The sequence below is a fragment of the Henckelia pumila genome, chromosome 1, assembly GCF_033568475.1.
Source record: "Henckelia pumila isolate YLH828 chromosome 1, ASM3356847v2, whole genome shotgun sequence".
NCBI lineage: Eukaryota > Viridiplantae > Streptophyta > Magnoliopsida > Lamiales > Gesneriaceae > Henckelia > Henckelia pumila.
The window spans coordinates 115,401,584-115,417,399 of NC_133120.1; the positions used below are offsets into that span (position 1 = coordinate 115,401,584).

General features: G+C 33.6%; 2 protein-coding genes across 3 annotated transcripts; both read left to right on the forward strand.

Moving 5' to 3' along the window:
* The first annotated feature begins 512 nt into the window (after positions 1 to 512).
* Positions 513 to 10,645, forward strand: LOC140882656 (ABC transporter G family member 7). Of its 2 annotated transcripts, XM_073288797.1 has the most exons (12): positions 513 to 818; positions 2,160 to 2,350; positions 2,436 to 2,586; positions 2,944 to 3,076; positions 4,485 to 4,686; positions 6,256 to 6,526; positions 7,122 to 7,253; positions 7,880 to 8,100; positions 8,989 to 9,201; positions 9,302 to 9,386; positions 10,085 to 10,322; positions 10,457 to 10,645. In XM_073288797.1, exons 1-12 carry the CDS (start codon positions 588 to 590, stop codon positions 10,486 to 10,488), a joined length of 2,100 nt encoding a protein of 699 aa, XP_073144898.1. In that variant the 5' UTR covers positions 513 to 587; the 3' UTR covers positions 10,489 to 10,645. The 2 variants fall into 2 exon arrangements, with proteins under 2 accessions (XP_073144898.1, XP_073144889.1); XM_073288788.1 differs by having other exon boundaries at positions 10,085 to 10,645.
* A 2,329-nt stretch (positions 10,646 to 12,974) lies between these two features.
* On the forward strand, positions 12,975 to 13,570 carry LOC140875724 (uncharacterized). The gene has a single exon (XM_073279496.1). It carries the CDS (start codon positions 13,061 to 13,063, stop codon positions 13,538 to 13,540), a length of 480 nt encoding a protein of 159 aa, XP_073135597.1. The 5' UTR covers positions 12,975 to 13,060; the 3' UTR covers positions 13,541 to 13,570.
* Positions 13,571 to 15,816: the final 2,246 nt, after the last annotated feature.

Genomic DNA, 15,816 nt, shown 5'->3' on the forward strand with positions numbered 1-15,816 from the left:
GTGTCATATATATACATATATATTACTTTTATCAAAGTCACAACCCAATGGAAATATATCGGTGAAATTGTTTTTTCTTTTTTTTTTTTATTTATAAATTCTATAAATATCCCTCTAACTTCTTCCACATTTCAATTCTCTTAATTTTCTTCCAATATTTTATTTATTTCTCTCATTATTTAAATAATTATTAAAATAATACAAACTATTTAATAAATAATATAATTACAAACATTTATTAAATCATGTTATTTATTTATTCAAAATACATTAATTTTTATATAAATATTATGCATTGCTCACTGTGCTTTTATAGCTAATATATTCATCCCAGTTACCATCTTATCTTACTTGTGGGACACGTGGCACTCAGACAGAGACGATTTTATGGGGAAAAAAAAAACAATCAAAATTTTCCACATTGTTAAGAAAACTACGTCGTTTTCCATATCGACAAACGGCGTCGTACGAGTTGGAACGATGTCTACAAATGCGAGTCCTATCTATCACATTTGGTCAGTTGGGGAGTGAAATGAACCGAAGAGGCGAAGATAGGATATTATAAGAAAAAGCACAGGAGGAAAAAAATGCTCAGAATTGGCGGGAAAGGCGGTCGCGGCGGACTAGGCCAGATCCTGGCAGCGGTCGCGGCGGCGCTGCTACTCCGCCTGGTTTCCTCCCCGGGACCAGAGCTCCTGGAGCCGGAGGAGGCGGATGAAGAGAAGGAAGGAGAAGCCCCGGCGAGAGGGAAAGTTGAGCCGGTCACTATCAAGTGGAGCCACATCAACTGCTCTCTCTCTGATAAATCCTCTAAATCGGTGAGTTGATGCACTTTATGCCAAGTAAATCAGCTGCTGCGTGATGCACCTTTGAATATCGCGATTATTCTGGTTAAAGTACGGAACTCGTCGTGTTTGTGGTTTATTATTTTGCTATTATACGATGGATAGTTATTTTATAACCTTCTAAAACTTCATAACAGGTTTTGGTAAATTATAGGCGTTTAGATGAATTATTTGAGGTATTTTAAGTATTAAGGTTGTTTTGAACAAAGCTCATCTATCTTAGTACTTTAATTTTATTAGTTTTTTGTTTTTGTGAAAATAATCTTAGTAACTTATTTGATATCACACTATCTTTTTTAAAAAGTTTTTACCACCCTATTAATAGAGAGGGGAAATTGCATATATGACCCAATTGAAATCCCGGATTGCTTGCTCTGTAGCACAAACACTCCCCCGATTAAGATTTGTACTACAAGCACTATTAGTTGTGAATATCCAAGTTCTTGGATAAAAAATATCTAAATTCTACCCTTAAATAACAATTATGAACTCTTTTGTCAACCCTTATTAAAGATTTTTATTAAAACATCAATGCATTAACTTATGTTTCCAATTAAGTTTATTTATACAATTACTTTAATTATTTTAAACATAAAATTTTATTTAAAAAAAATTAAACTAATCACTTAATTTAATGTAATAAATCAATTTACAATTAAAATATATTTCTCGTATAATTAATATTAAGATATAATAATTATATATAATTTTCATGGTTATTTAGTTAAAAATTGATTATTTTATTCAATTAAATAATTATTTATTTAAGTAGAGGCAATTTTGTCATTTTCATTTTTTATTTGACCAAATTCTGTGTTAGGGTGCTTGTGGGATAGATCTGGAATCACAAGAGTTATTAGCTCAAAAAACTTTGACAAGGAGTTATCTGCAAACTCGGTATTTCACAGGAGTAATATTATGCAATTTTCCCTAATAGATAAGTTACATAACATCTTATAAGATGCTTTAAACAACTTAGAAGTTTAGACATGCATTCTCTAAGTTGATTATTTGGTGCTTTAGTGACACATAGCGTTACTAACTATTGGTTGATAAAATATGTAGTCAATGGTTGAGCTAAATGCCAGCACTTGGGATCAAATTTTCTCAAATAGTTACAGGAGTATACCATAAGATTGTAAATGCAATTTATCCAAGTATTCTCCATCAACATTTGCATTTGGAAGAATGCGGCTATATAAATGCCTGTTTAGCTAGATTTTTTTTTTTGTTATTTAAGTTAGTTCTATTCTTACCATCAATGCGAGTGACTCTTTCCAGGATTCTACTGAAAGATCTGCCATTATCTTTTAGGTGAGATTTTTGCTAAAAAATGTTAGTGGAGAGGCAAAACCTGGTAGGTTGCTCGCTATAATGGGTCCATCTGGATCTGGGAAGACTACTTTGCTCAATGTTTTGGCAGGTCAGATAGTTGCATCACCCAGATTACACCTGTCTGGACTTTTGGAAGTTAATGGACGACCATTTTCCAATAAAGCATACAAGTACAGTTAACCCTACCAGAATCTTTGGTTCTTCACGTATAAAATGATTTCAGTTAGTTACTTGATTGATTTTGTGATCTTGCAGGTTAGCCTTTGTTAGGCAGGAGGATCTTTTTTTCTCTCAGTTGACTGTTCGAGAAACACTCTCTCTTGCTGCTGAACTCCAGCTGCAGGATATATCTTCAGTACAAGAGAGAGATGAATATGTAGATGACCTCCTGTTCAAACTTGGCCTGGTAAGACTAACTTATTTATGTTAAAAATTTAAATGTGGGATAGTTGAGTTTAAATTTAGGAAATTAAGAGACTTGACAGGACCACAGTTTATGGACGAACCTGCTCTATTGTTTTCTTCAGTTTATTGATCTGGCCTGCGACTTTTCAATACACTTGCTGATTAATCTTGTCGTTTACAGTGATAAATGTTTACATACATAAATGCTTGCTTAGTTTTATGTTTATAACGTTGCATATTATGGCCATGATTAGATACATAAGTTCAATTTTTTTAATTCAGTTCACCATAAAACTACAGATGTATGTAAAATCTGATTTCAATTCCCTGTGGTGCATTTTGCGCTGTTTCTAAAAAGGTCAATTGTGCTGATTCACGTGTTGGGGATGCAAAAGTGCGTGGAATTAGTGGTGGTGAGAAGAAAAGATTGTCACTGGCATGTGAGCTAATCGCTAGTCCGTCTGTCATTTTTGCTGATGAACCAACTACAGGCACGATCATATCCGCTTTCAAAATTTCTTGATAACTTAGGATTCTGTTGGGTAACTATTTTTCCTAATTCTCTTTGATATATACAGAAGATGGCTAATTCTCTATCAAGCCTTTAATTATTTTCTCTTGCACAAGAAGAATATTTATTTTTGCTGTGTGGTACCCAGAATGTGGATTAGTAACTTAAAAATTAGAGTGATGCCAACGGTTCAGGAGAGGGAAAAGTAGGCAAAATAAATGCTTATCGGATAGCAGAGTGAAGGATTTGCTATGTATCGAGTTGTCCTTATTTCCCGAGGGCTCTGCATCATATGAACTTTTAGGAGACCCGGTACATTAGGTATTGCTCTTAATGTTTCAGCTTGAAGTATTCCAGGTTCCAGCTGGAGATTGAGGAAAAGATCTGAGAGCATAGTTTTACCTTTCTTATATTTTCCTTTTTGTGCCATATCTAAAATTGACAATAGCGGTGTAGTGTTGTCTTCGGTAGTTATGACGAAAGAATCAAGTGGTACCACTCGGTGACCAAGACAGTAATGTTGATAAATGAGTGTTGACTGAAAGGCAGGAGTATGAAGCATCTTTCGGCCCTGCTACCTTTTATCAACGCTGCTTAGCAAATAGCAAAGCAACACAGTGTTGCTTAGCAAAGCAATAGAATGTTGCTTGAGTTGGTTTTTGCTGTATTGATCCTTTTCACCCAACAAAAAATAGCTCGGTGCTGATAATAACTATTCCGATGAAATCATCTTATTCTTCATACCCTGGTCGTCCATGTGACCGACTCATTAGTTTAGGTTCTAGTACCAAAGCAACCAAAGTGCTTTCTTTCAAAATTAAATAAATTAACTTCGCTTATGGAAATATCAATGGCTGGAAAATACTTCAGATAGACGATACTAATTGTTCAACTGTAGACGTGGGTCGACTGTCGACCAAAAGGGCTTTCTGCTACAAGAATTATTTAGAATCCTTGAATATGTACCATGTAAACAGATTATAGTAAAATAGATTGTCTTTTTGTGGCTGGAGGAACGCATAGGAAACAGGCTGCTAACAGAATACTGGGCAACGTCCAAACATGAATATAAACTCGAAATACTTTTCGAATCAAGAAAATATGCACATGTTCGAGAAATACAAAATATGCAAAAATATGCACATGTTCGAGAAATACAAAATATGCAAAAAAACTTAAAGGATGGACATTAAAATAGAACTTCATGAATTTAAACATCTGGATGAGATATTCGACTTGTAACTTTTCCACCATGTTGCATCGGTTTGACTGTTTCCTCCTTTCTTGCCCAGCCTTTTCATTTATCTTTTATTTATTTTACAGTAAACATTGGTAAGGTATAGAGAATAATTCCGTTTCAGTGTTACTGCTTGAAATGTCACTTTCAGGACTTGATGCCTTCCAGGCTGAGAAAGTTATGGAGACGCTCCGAAAACTTGCTCAGGATGGGCATACAGTCATTTGCTCCATTCACCAGCCTAGAGGTTCGGTATATGCAAAATTTGACGACATTGTGTTACTAACTGAAGGTTCACTTGTTTATGCTGGTCCTGCACACGATGAATCACTCAGCTATTTCTCAAAATTTGGGTATGCTATTCGATACCTTCCATGTGTTTTGACTTTGAAATTGTCAGTTTCTACATGCTAGGCATTGGGCTGCCTATCTTTATGTGTTGATCCAGCCTGACTCTCTTTTGATAAATTTTTATGCAAACTTTTGAATCTCTTTCTATTTGGATTTCCTGTCATATTAAATTTGTATGCGAACTTTTAAGATGACCTATTGGATTCATAATGTAGGATTTGCTTAAATTATATGAATCATGCGAAGACAAACTCCTGTGGGATTCTCAATTTATTTTTCTAACTGAACATGGAAGAATGTTTGCAGTTTAATTTATGTCTATTATCATCGAAAGTTGCCGATGAAACTGATGCTTGTTGCTCATGTATTAAATTCATCCTTACTTTAGAACCAATAAATTGTTGATTTAAGCATTTATTTGGGTCTAGTACAAGATGACAAGAGAAGACAGAATGATTTCTTACCATATGATAAATGTTATGTCTGAATCTCTGAGAAATCTCTTTATATGCGTCTTCATGTTTTGGAAACTGGAAAGTGATTGATTTTTTTAGGATCTTGTCATATTTTTCATGCATGGACAAAAGCATCCTCTAGAATTTTATTTTTTTAATTTTACCTTTTTTTTTCTTTTTGTGTTCGTTACAAAAAAATGTATTATACAAGCACGTATGCACCAGAGTACCAGTATCAATAAAAGTTCCATACCCTTTTATTTAATTTTAAAAAAAATCAAAATAGATGGAAAAATCCATGGAAATAATATGCTTAACATATTTAAGAATATATATTACATTGCTAACTGAAATGAACAGTGTTATTGGATCTTTAAACATATGGATGAATTCATGTTAGGTGAACAGCAAACTTTGTTGCCTCTCCCCTTCCCCGATTGTTTGGGAGAATGCGAATATTTCAGTTTGGTTGGAAAATTTGTGATCTGACATTATTTTATTAATTAATGAGAAATATGAATCTTTCAGTCCAAAAAAAATGATAAATTAAAAAAATCCTAAATTAAATCAATAGCATCATATGACATCTACGCATGATATGTAGACTGAGTTCAAAATCTAAGTAATTTTTTTTTATAATTCATATATCCTATATTTGCTTAACTAGTCCTTAAAAAACCTTTACTTGGTTTGCTCTAAGTAATTGGGTATGGTCATACTTCGTATAGAGTCCCGATTACTTGGATGAATTGTTATAAAAAATTTGTTTGATTATTAAAATGCTTGAATTGAATATGAAATAATAATTGACAAAATAGAGCGTTTAGCTTGATTCATTAAATCTGAAATAAAGATGATAAATTACAATTATTACACAATACGCCTATTGCAAGATGTCGACAACTGAAGCTCCTGTACAATAATTTCCAAAGAAAAAATATTGACGTCATTTTAAGAATACCAATACACTGTCATTTGTTTGAACTCAACTTTTTGTCAACATGAGGGTGGTTTATGGACGATCTTCATGTTGTCAAGTATGCTATTTACTATATGATTTAGGTGATACTGCATGTTACTAATTTAATGCTCTATGAATTGGTAAATAAATTTCAGGTATACATGTCCGGATCATGTGAACCCAGCGGAATTTTTGGCTGATCTAATTTCAGTGGACTATAGCTCTGCTGAGAGTGTGTATGCTTCTCAGAAAAGAATAGATGGTCTAGTCGAGTCATTTGCGGAACTGACATCATCAACTGTCTACGCAACTCCTCTTACCCGGCCAGATCCTAAGAACATAAAGTTGAGAAAAAAAATTGTTGCCAAAAGTAAAGGTGATTGGTGGAGGCAATTCCGGTTACTTCTTAAACGGGCATGGCTGCAGGTATACGCATTGCCTTGTTGCTTAAAATTGCAATTTATATAACAATGATATTTCCCAATATCATGTTAAGAATAGCTAGGATTGCCAGAAGATGGCGTTCGTTTCATGAAATTAAAAAAATAATCATGTATTTTACACACTGCATTTGTGAAAAAAAAATTGTTGCCAAAACAATGGTATGTTTTGTCCAACTGATTGGCCATGGGGTAAAGAGATTACTTTTCAATGAAGTTAAAAATTCATTTCTTCAAGAAACTGGGTGCTGCAATCAATGAACCTATATGCTCCACTCCATTTCTTTGTTACACACAGCACACTCCACGCAGCTTGTGCATGAAGTTGGTTTTTCCCAATAATGTCTTTCTTGAATGAGATGGTTGGTGAGTTACGGTCTTCAAATTTCCCTTGCCTGCCTGCTCCTGATGGCTTAAAGCAAATACATTATTTAGAAATTATCGAAGATGCACATCTTGTCATCTTCTGAGCCTTACGATTTATTCTCAGTAGATGATTTAGCATATTCCATGACTTGCAATGTACTTGAGATGATTTTTCTCTTTGCCCAAACGATTTATGACCGTCAACGGACAAACAGGCTTGTCGTGATGGCCCGACAAACAAAATTCGTGCAAGGATGTCCATTGCTTCTGCTCTTATATTTGGCTCTGTCTTCTGGAGGATGGGAAGATCACAGACATCAATACAAGATAGAATGGGATTGCTCCAGGTATGCGGCTACTTTGACTTGTTGGAGATACAGTGTTGTCTTTCTTTTTGAAATGTTGCAAAGGTTAACGTTTTATTTGGATTCATTTTCATCACCATTAGAGTGACAAGTCTACCTATTAATATTACCTTTGTCTTTTATTTCATTTTACTGAATTCTAACTGCAGTGTAAACCCGCTAATAGATTCTGGAAGTATGTCAGAAATCTGTTTTTGACATCTTTATCATGGTTTTGATATCGTTCACAACTTCACATTTTCTCTCTCACTCTTTCCAGAATTAGTGTGAGGGACATATGTAATATTCAGGCAGTCCATTTTATGAGGACTCGACTTTTCGCTGGAATTGAGGACTTATGGTTATGCTCGAGCATATATCTTTCATAAAATATTAACTATGCTTTCTTAAATCTTGCTATTTGTACACTCTTGCTAAATCTCTTCTTTACCATTATTTTTTTTCGCAACTCTCTTCTTTACCATTCTGATTGTACTTGCATTGCTGTGTTGTTTTCTTGTATAGATTGCTAAAATACAAGTTTATACAAATATGCCATGATAAAGAATGCTTGATTTGTTTGACGTGTCTCTCATGTTTAGCCTTTTCTCTGTAACTGTCCTGTGCAGGTTGCTGCTATAAACACTGCAATGGCTGCACTAACAAAGACTGTGGGTGTCTTTCCTAAGGAACGTGCAATAGTTGACAGAGAGAGAGCCAAAGGGTCCTATTCACTCGGTCCATATTTACTCTCAAAGTTGTTGGCTGAGGTTCCTGTTGGAGCTGCATTTCCCTTGCTTTTTGGTACCATTTTGTACCCCATGACTCTCCTTCATCCTGCAATGTCAAGGTGGGTTTTTGGTATTTTTCAAAGTAGTGTGTTTGTTCGGCAATAAATTTGAGGCATCAAGTCTATTTAATATTATGTTTGTCTCCTAATATAAGATGACCTCAAAAATTTAGGGAATGAATGATTAAAATTCGTGAGCATATTAGTAATATGCTAGTAAAGATCCAACACGTCTCAAAGCTTTGTAACCCGATTTTATTGATCGGAAGAAACAAAGTACAATCCGTTTGAAATTCAATGTGTTCGCTCACCTGATATATCCGCTTGGTTTGTTGATCATCCAAGGAGATGAACAATGAGATTGCAGTTTTATTTGTTTATGTAGTTGACATTCAGCATAAAAAAAGCTCCATTATATTGTTAAAATTTTAAGTAAGAAGAGCCAAATTTTATCTGTCATCTAGTTTCGTGGGGATTTATTCATGAGTGCATTGCCTAGTATATTGTAGGTAATCAAGCAAGTGCATCACCGTATGTATCATGATTTTATCAGCTGAGATATGAAAGTAATTGGCTATTATTAATCTTCCTCATGACGATGCTGAACAGGTTGAATTGTGTTGTTGTCCTGTTACCTTTTATCTTCATTATACTAGAATGGGAGTTCACTGCAGAAAGGTTGATCATTTACTTGTTCTATGTGCAATCCTTGTGTAGGCACTGGTCAAAGATGTCAGTTTTGCTAGAACAGAAACAATATTGTAGTGCATTAGATGTATTTTTGCCTCAACTTAAGCTGGGTTATGGTATCTTTTGAGCATAACATTTTTTGAAAAGAGAGGATTTTACTTGATAATTCAGTTATATCTTATGGGCATGATTATGGGCTTAATTCATCGGATAAGGAAATTAGGATTTCTTATGAACCTAAGAGGTATTTTTTTCTAGATTTGGGAAGTTCTGTGGTGTGGTTACCATTGAGTCTTTTGCTGCATCTGCCATGGGGCTAACTGTTGGTGCAATGGTTCCAACCACTGAAGCTGCTTTGGCATTAGGACCATCAGCCATGACACTTTTCATTGTATTTGGAGGTTATTATGTCAATGCAGAAAATACACCAATCATCTTTCGATGGATTCCCCGTGTTTCTCTCATCAGATGGTACCTAAATTTGTTATTTAATTTTTCATTTTATGTTTAGCTTATGGGGGAGGTTCCCCAAACTAAACCCAATGGTGGTTGTGCTTGTTTACACATCCAGGGCATTCCAAGGGCTTTGCATCAATGAATTTAGTGGTCTTCAGTTTGATCATCAGCACTCGTTTGACGTTCAGTCTGGTGAACAAGTGAGTTGAGATTACGAAAATTTTAGTCTTGGCTTAATTCTGTGAACAATGCTAGATATAAATCTCTTAGAACTTAATTTCCACCATCTTTGATTACTATCTATACTGTTTGTATATGATTGTCCATCTATATTTCCATTTGAACCAGTGTCTCATTCTTGAGGCGGCACTTTCATTGGTACTTTTAACAAAAGAGTGCTGAGTACCTGATTTCCCTGTGGTGCTTCACATTCATTTGTTTGCTTATCCTTTTAGTAGTCTATCACTGTTGGTCAATATCATTCTTATATTCAAGCTTTTACAACCACGCTGTGGTTGGACAACTATCAGACCATGGTCAAGTGCGTTTATGTTGTCCGTCGCGCCTCAAGCCTACAACCCACTGGATATGAGAATCGCCGCCCTCAAACCCATATAATGTAACCCAAAACTCAAAATTTAAACCACTTGATGAAAGGAATGTTCCAGCTTGTAGCTTCCATTTTTTTTATTTGTAGTTCATGTCGAATATGATATCTTGATAAATCCTATCTGCCATCAGCTCATGTAAAACCAGATAAGATATACCTTCTGGTGTTTCCAATGCCCAGCAATTGAATAACCATCACACATTTCTTCTAAAATTTCTGTACTGTTATCTCTATCAATATATCTTCCTATTTTAGTCAATATTGGTATTTCCACTGTTGTGTTTGCAGGCGCTTGAACGGCTCTCCTTTGGAGGCAGTCGGATCAAAGACACAGTGATAGCTCAAAGTAGAATCCTTTTATTTTGGTACTACACAACTTACCTTCTCCTGGAGAAAAACAAGCCGAAGTACCAGCGACTCGAGGCTCCACCTCTCAATCAAATACAACCACCAACAAAACTGAAGCATCCAGAAAGTGACTCCGAGGACTCATTCCAGCCACCTGAATCTCCCGTTTTTGACCAAGGTAAATGGAACCAGCCACTTGAATCCCTTCCCTCTGAAGCACTTAATATGTTTGAGCTAGAAGGTTGGTAATTACTTGGGAAGATGATGATCTTAATACGAGACGTGCCACTTGCTATTATTGATCTCATACAGGTTCCAACCCGAAGGAGATGCCTGTGCAATAGAGGAGGTATCTTCCATTTCACAGAGCTAATGAACAATAATTAGAGAACTTGAAAATGATGGCACTGTTGATTTTGTACTCTGTAAATTTTTCCATCTTGGATGGCTTGCCATGAACTTCAAGTATTAGAACCCTAGTAAATTGCATAGTTTTTTTTCGCTTTTGTTTTCCAGAAAACCTGTTACTGGAGCTGTTTGAGCTATTATTTACTTCACAGACACACACACCACTTATACGCCTTACTCCGAATTACTTCTGATTGTTTTAGAAATTCTGGCGTTAGGCGGATCAGGTTATGCGTCGTTTGGCCTCAGTGAATCTCACTTTCTTGCATATAATTGCGAAAGATTAGTGAAACGTTACTCCCCTTGTTAACTTCAAATTAAACACAAAGACACGCCGTCGGTATTTTTCTTGTAGCCACTCTCTAGTGCAGCATGTTTAAAAAATGCAAATGGTTGGTTATTTCTATCTAGACGAAGCTGGATTACTTTAATTTCAAATGCATGTATTTGTTTAACACGAGTACGAATTCAAAAGCATAAAAAAATTTTGTGAGATAGCCTCACGTGTAAATTTTATAAGATGGATTTTTTAGTTGAGTCATCTATGAAATTGTATTACTTTTTAGCCAAAAGTGTCTCTTTATCGTAAATATGATTAGTTTAATTCGTTTAACGAATAAAGATTCATAACATTATCTCACGAAATATCAACTCATTGAAATTATCTTAGAATCGAATATTTAAAGTGAGGCAAGATGCAATGAATCGGAAAAATTCCTCTAATAACCTCAATTGTTCGACTCTCCAAGTCCCCAACTATCCCATCCTCCATTTTTGTCTGCTAGTGGTTTCTTGTGTATAATTTGTCCACAAATTGAGTTTGAATCCTCGAGCTTTACGTCTTTTTTTTTTTGTTTTTGTTTTTTTTAGGCGTGTCCCTTTTGTTCTCGTTTTTTTGAAAATAACAATGGTTACATGAGTGTTTTCCCTGTTGTTTGTTTGATTGTTGAGTTTGAATCTATGTCCACTCATTTTACTGAATAAAATTTTTGGAAATAGTGTTAATGTATTTAACGATGAGAATCAATTGGTAACAAGATAACATATTTGAGACGTATGGAAAAAAAAAATGGAGTATTTATATTTGACAAAATACTACTGAATATGAAAATTAGATTGTATATGATTAAATATGATTTCTCTCTTATGTATTTTCGAAAAGTATGTGCAGGTTCGATTGGAATGTTGAAATAATCCTACCGTGTTCTCAAATAATTCTATATCTTGTTGATTATAGAAATTATAGATAAATGTTAAATTTATTAAATACGGAGAATGTGAATTGAAAAAAAAAAAAACGTTTGTAATAATATGATTAAGAGTAAACTGAAAATAGCACCAATAATTAATTATGGAGGACTGAGCGTGGGAGGGAAGGGAACGCGGGGCTCCTGAGTCCTGACAAATACTTTGTTTAATTATCTATTTCTATATATATATATATTATGTAAGAACTTTTTAATGGTCTCCTGGTGTGTCCATTAAAATAATACATAAATTAAAAAAAAAAACACAACCGCTTTCTTTCACTATCTCATTTTTTTCCCTCAATTATGATTTCTTTTTTTATTTTTTTTTTTCATTTAACTATTTTTTTATTTTCTCACCAATTTTTATATTTAATATATAATACAATAATTTTATTTGACAATTTTAATTGAAATATAATTTTATTATAAAATGGACTATTTAGCACACAATGCGTGCAAAAAATAGCTAGTATAATTTATATGTGACTTCTTCAAATTTCGTCATTATTAATTAATCAATCTGTCTATTTATCTGCTTTGGCATCAACTTGGAAAAAAAATTCACTTTATCTTTATTGATAATGCATTTAATGATGAAAATTTATCAATATGTGTTGAGTCCACTTAAAAAATAATAATCTTTACATGTATTGATAAATCTCCACATTTAAATGTTCCACCGTATTTCTTTTTTATACTAAATGTTAACACAGTTCGATGTATCTTAGTTTTTAAACAATTTTAATATTTAATTAATATGCATATAGAAATTTAATTCGAGTTGCATACATAATGCTCATGATTTTTTTTTCGCACTTAAATTTACGTGAGACGATCTCAAAGATCAATTTTGTGAGATAGATTTTCTATATGAATTACTCATAAAAAATTATTATTTTTTATTATAAATATGAATAATAATTCGTGAGATACAAATAAACTATATTTGAAATGTACTTCCACGGAAATTCGATTGGAAGAAAAGGTGGTGTGACACGTGGCCACTTGCTTATATGGAACGAGTAAATTTAAGGGAGCTTTAAAGCCGTTACGCGGGCGGCTCCGCTGTCGGAATAAAACACGGTCTCATTTACGTATCTTATTATTATTATTGCCCAAGTCAATTAATTAGGCCCCATCACAATATTTGCTATAAATACACAACATATATCATATTCTTATCATCACATACATCAATTCCTGATCACTTCCAATCTAAAATTTCCCAACATTATCACACGTAATTCTTCACGACAAAATGGCATCAACTTCCGCCCTATTCGTGGCCTCACCGATCCGCCGGTTCGAACCGATCCCGAGAACGAATTATCGACTAAGGAGACATACTAATGTCATCACGACGACTACATTCGCGAGAAGGAGAGAAGTCCACGATCAGAACTTCGGCGGGAGGAATATCGTGGACGAGAACATGATCGTCCTCCGCAAGAGAATCCGCGAGGTCGAGAGGGACGACGAAGACAACGACGACGAGGAGGAGGAGCCTCCTGCGGGGTGGATGGGTTGGGAGAAAGATATCTACCCGAGCTACGACATGATCATATGCGATGCTATGAGATTGTTGCAATCATATTTGATGGAGACGAGGCCATGCTTTGCATTAGGCATGCTTGGACTCATAGCATTGAGTGTCCCGATTTCAAGTGCTGTTGTTTTATTCAATCTGCTGGAATTGTGTAGAGGAGTTTTCTCTGCTCTTCATATAATTATAAGCTAACTACGAGAAAATTAAAATAGCTTTTCTTTCTTTCTTTTTTTATTTATTATATATATATATATATATATTTGAGGTTGCTTCTTAATTCATTCCCCCTCTTGGAGTTGTATGTTTGAGAGGGTTGACTATGTTGGGAAGTTGAAGTTTTAAATTATTTGTATATTTTGTTAGATCCAATAAAGTTGTATGAGCTTATATATATATATATATACATATGTATGAATAATTAATATGTATTGTGATTTGTGTGGTGTCTATTAAGTTCAGTTCAAACTAATTAAAGCATTCAATTAAAATTTTCAGTTAGTGTATCTAATAAGACTTGAACTTTTGATGTGTAGACACTAAAGTGTAATTTTTGTGTTTGTGATGTGCTGAAACAGAAATATCAAAGATAATTAACAGAATTATCTATATAACATGGTTATGGTCTCCAGATCTCGCGTATCATGTTCTACTATCTCTAACCCCATTATTAAAATAGAACCAGAAAGAAAACAAAATGGCTCTCAGGGAATAACGCATGGATCAAGAAGATTAACCGTTCGTTCTCAAAGATTTAAGAATTATGGCTTCAGGTACGCGTCCACTTTAGTTTATAGTTTATTCTTAAAGATTTGACATGATGATTCTAGGTATGTTTATATGATTATTTTTACCCAACAGTTTAATTGGATTGTTAAGATTGTATAGATAAATAATATTGTGATCGATATTGAAATATTTGAGCAGGGGTCTGGAATAGCATTATTGAATGGGCAACTTACAAATCACTTCCCAAAGCCAAACTTAACTTTGTGTTTACTCTCTAGTTGTTTAAACGTTGTTTCAACTCCCTATTGCTTAAATTGTTCCAAAAATGCCCTTGTTCTTAATTTAATCATTATTATTATCAAATGTGGAATCAGATTCGAAATCTGACTCACTTGATTCATCAAGATAATAAATATTTGCATCTTCTGATGAACATTCAATTGTTTCTATTGGATAAAATCCACGAGTGTATAATTCTTCTAAAAGTTTAACTTTGTTTTTCTTTTCATTTCGTTTTGGACATTCATTTGCATAATGACCTTCTTCATTGCACAACCAACATGTGCAGTTCTTTCCTTTACCTTTTGGGCAAGGTGGTTTTTTATCATCAAACTTTTTATAAAATTTTCTTTTATAAGGTTTTTTGAAGAAATTCCTTCTAAATTTTTTTTTCTCATAGGGAATAAATTTCCTATTAAAAGATTTATAAGGTTTATTAAATTTATTTTATTTTTGTCGTTTTAAATGTTTGTATGACATGTTGTTTTGCAACCGTATTCTTTTTACTGTGAATTCCATTTTGTCACAACAAAGTTTATTGTTTTGTTTGTAAGATCTGGATATTCTTTTATTTAATGTTACTTCATGACATTTCTTTGTTATAACATCTTTAATAAATTTAATAGCTCCTCCTAGTGTTTTTGCATAAATGTTAGTTAAGAATTCATCTTTACTATTTATTGGTATATTAGGTATTTTATTAAAAATACTTAATTTATAATGTTTTTTTTATCAGCATCTATTAACTGATAATAGTTTGTTTCATAATCACATATAAATTGTTGTAGATAACATAAATTACATAATTTTATATTATCCAAAATAAAGATTTCTCTATTTTTTTCTATATTTTTTGCTACTAAATTAGCATCATTATTAGAAACTCCTAAAAATTCTTGGTACAAGGCATCAACAAATAGATCGAAATATCGATGTCCTGTCATTCCTTGTGGTAGATTAGTAATTACTAGGTTTTCAGCCCAAGTTCTTACTTCTCCTACCCGTGTCATTTTTATCATCCCACGAGTTAAAACTTGAATATTCTCACTTTTGTCTAATTAATGGTGTTAATTGAATTTGTACTGATAGTTCATTTGCCCAATGATCTATCTTTGATTTTCTTTCTTTAGCTGTTGAACAACCTAAATCTAAGATAATCTGTTTCACAAATCCTGATGTTTTTGATTCTCTAAAAATATCTCTAACATCTTTATAAGATCCAGAGTATTGGTCTCTGTTATATTTAAATTCTTCATCATCTCTTCCACCACTACCTTCTACATTTGTTCGTAGATTTAATCGTGGTATAGAATCATCTTCAGATTCTGATTCTGAAATATCCATATCTCTATACTGTTCTGATTCCTGATGTGAATGATATAATTCTTCTGTATTTACTCCTATTTGTTCAAAATCAGTTTGATCTGTTTCACTAAATATCTCCATACTTATGTTTGCCATAA